The 3,088-nt window shown below is 59.3% G+C and overlaps 1 protein-coding gene across 1 annotated transcript; it reads right to left on the bottom strand.

Annotated features, from left to right (window-relative positions):
* Window positions 1-315: 315 nt before the first annotated feature.
* On the bottom strand, window positions 316-2,565 carry RPL18 (ribosomal protein L18; the record flags this gene model as incomplete). The annotated part of the gene is made up of 3 exons (XM_026052124.1): window positions 2,560-2,565; window positions 1,796-1,930; window positions 316-423 (listed from the first exon to the last, which is right to left on the bottom strand). Coding segments are annotated over exons 1-3 (249 nt in total), but the record flags the coding sequence as incomplete, so codon positions are not given.
* Window positions 2,566-3,088: the final 523 nt, after the last annotated feature.

Below are 3,088 nucleotides of genomic sequence, written 5' to 3'. Positions count from 1 at the left end.
AAATGTCACCATTTGAGACGTTTTGGGGCAATTTGGGGCCCGTGTCAGGCTGTTGCGGGGCAGTCTGGGACATTTGGTGCCTGTTCTAGCTGTTTTGGGCTCTTGTGGGGTCATTTGGCCATGTTTTGAGCCGTTTTGGGCTGTTTCGGCGTGTTTTGGGATGTTTTCCAGGTGTTTTGTCACTCACCAGGCGGGACAGCACCAGCGGGGGGCGGTTGCTCCGGCTCATGAACAGGGGCTGTTTTGGGCCATTTGGGGGTAATTTGGCCCCGTTTGGGGCCGTTTTGGGGTGTTTCGGGGTGTTTTGTCACTCACCAGGCGGGACAGCGCCAGCGGGGGGCGGTTGCTCCGGCTCATGAACAGGCGCTTGAGGACGACGCGGGCGAAGGCGGCGCGAGTGCGACGGGCCAGGAAGCGGTAGAGCTGTAGGGACAGGCRGCGTCAGCTACAGCCGCACGGGCGGCAACACTCTACGGGTGTCACCAACACCCGCACAGCGATGACAACACCCTATAGGTGTCGCGACCACCCCGTGGGTGTCGCTAATGCCTGCACGGGGGCAGCCACAGCCCATGGGAGGTGGCAACAGTTGCACGGGGATGACAACACCCTATGGGTGTCACCAACACCTGCACAGGGCGGCCATAGCCTATGGGTGTTGCCAACAGTCACACAGGGTGGCAACAGCCCATGGGAGGCAGCAACAGCCACACGGGGATGACAACACCCTATAGGTGTCACCAACACCCATGGGGGCAGCAACAGCCCATGGGGGGGATGGTGACACCCTATGGGTGTTGCCAACACCTGCACGGGGCAGCAACACTCTATGGGTGTCACCCACACCCTCAGAGTGTCAGCAACACCTGCACGGGAAAGATAACACCCTATAGGTGTCACCAGCCTATAGGTGTCACCAGCGCCCATGGGGGCAGCAACACCCTATGGGTGTCACCAACAGCCACACAGGGGGTCCCAGGGTCACCAACGCCCCCATGGGGGCAGCAACACCCTAGAGGTGTCACCAACACCCCCACAGGGGTGGCAACACCCACATGGGGGGCAGTCACATCCTATGGATGTCACCAACACCCCATCGCGTTCAGCAACACCCTATAGGTGTAACCAGTATCCTTTGGGTGTCACCAACACCATGCCCCCCCTCCCACCTCATAGGGTTCCCCAGCACCCATGGGAGCCCTATAAACCCCATAGGTTCCCCCAGACACCCTCTGCTCCCATGGGTGCCCCAGATCTGCCCTATAGGTGCTCCCAGCACCCACCAGTGCCCTATAAGCCCCATGGGACCCATTTGGGCCCCACAGCAACCCCCAGCACCTATAGGGTTGTCCTGGCTGCCCCCTGCACCCAGAGCTGCCCCATAAGTGCCCTACAGACCCCATAACCGCCCTACACGTGCTCTATAGGTCCTAGAGGTGACCCCTACCTTAATGAGTAGCTGCAAATCGACGCCCAGCTGCCCTCCAGCCCCCATAGGTGCCCTATATGTGCCCCATACCTTAACGAGCAGCCACAAAGAAACACCCTGGCTGCCCCCTAGCACCTAGAGCCACCCCATAGGTATCCTATAGGCCCCATAGGCACGCCATACAGGCCCTATAGATGCCATAGGGGCCCCATACCTTAACAGGCAGCCACAAATAGACGCGGCTGCCCCCCAGCACCCAGAGCCACCCCACAGAAATCCCATAGGCCCCATAACTGCCCCACATGTGCTCTAGAGGTGCCCTATGTGCCCTACAGACGCCGCACGTGCCCCATAGGCGCCCCATACCTTCACGAGCAGCCGCAAATAGACATCCTGGCTCCGGGGCTCCTTGCGCCGGACTTTGCGGTCCCGGTTGTGACGGATGTCGACTCCCTGCGAGGGGGGACATGGGGGGGCAGCCCCACAGCGTGAGGGGGGGGGCTATAGGGGCACCCTGATCCACAGAACAGCCCCACGGGGACCCCATAGAGCAGAGCTTTAGGGGTCTATAGGGGCCCAAGCCTCATGGAAGGACCCAGGGGGGTCCAAAAGGGGCTTCCAGTCCCGTAGCAAGACCCTATAGGCCCCACAGCAGCTCCCTAGAGAGGGCCATAACGAGAACCTATGGGTCGCATAGCAGTATCCAGCCCCACAATGACACGCTATATGTTCCATAGGGACCCACATCCCATAACAAGACCCTAYGGCCCACATAGCAGCTCCCTATAGGACCCCTTAATGAGACCTTATGGGCCCTATCATGGCATCCGGCCCCACAACAAGACTCTATAGGGTCCCATAGGGAGCCCCCGCCCCGTAACAGATCCCTATACGCCCCATAACTGCTCACTATAGGGCCCCATAACAAGATCCTATAGGGCCTTATAGCAGCATCCGGCCCCATAATGAGATCTTATGGGCCCCAAAGGGATCCCCTGCCCCATAACAGGAGCCTATGGGCCCCATAGTGGCATCCAGGCCCACAACGAGACCCTATAGGGCCCCACAGGGAACCTYGCCACATAACGGGACTCTATGTGCCCCATAACGAGATCCTATAAGGCCCATACCAACATCCAGCCGCATAATGAGATCCTACAGACCCCAYAGGGACCCACAGCCCCTAACAAGACCCTATGGACCCCACAATGTCATTCAGCCCCACARTGAGACTCTATAGGGCCCCATAGGGACTTCCCATCCCATAAAAGGTCCCCACAGGCCCCATAACCAGTCCCTATGGGGTCCCATAACAACATCCCATAGGGTCCTATAGCAGCATCCAGCCCCATAACGAAATCCTATGGGCCCCATAACCACTCCCTATAGGGCCCCTCAACAAGATGCTATAGCCCCACAGCACCATCCGGCCCCACAACAAGACTCTACAGGGCCCCACAGAGACACCCTGTCCCATAATGGGACTTTAAGGGCCCCATAGGGACCCCTTGCACCATAACGGGTCCCTATGGGGCCTACAGCAGCTCTCTACACGGCCCCATAACGAGACCCCACGGGCCCTATAGCGCCACCTGGCCCCACAGCAAGACTCTATAGGACCCCACAGAGATGTGCCKCCACATAACGGGACGCTATAGA

Source organism: Nothoprocta perdicaria, unplaced genomic scaffold (genome assembly GCF_003342845.1).
Source record: "Nothoprocta perdicaria isolate Ctin4 unplaced genomic scaffold, notPer1 scaffold_838, whole genome shotgun sequence".
Taxonomy (NCBI): Eukaryota; Metazoa; Chordata; class Aves; order Tinamiformes; family Tinamidae; genus Nothoprocta; species Nothoprocta perdicaria.
Note: the sequence above shows the minus strand (reverse complement) of the source record. Positions and strands in the feature narration are given on the sequence as shown.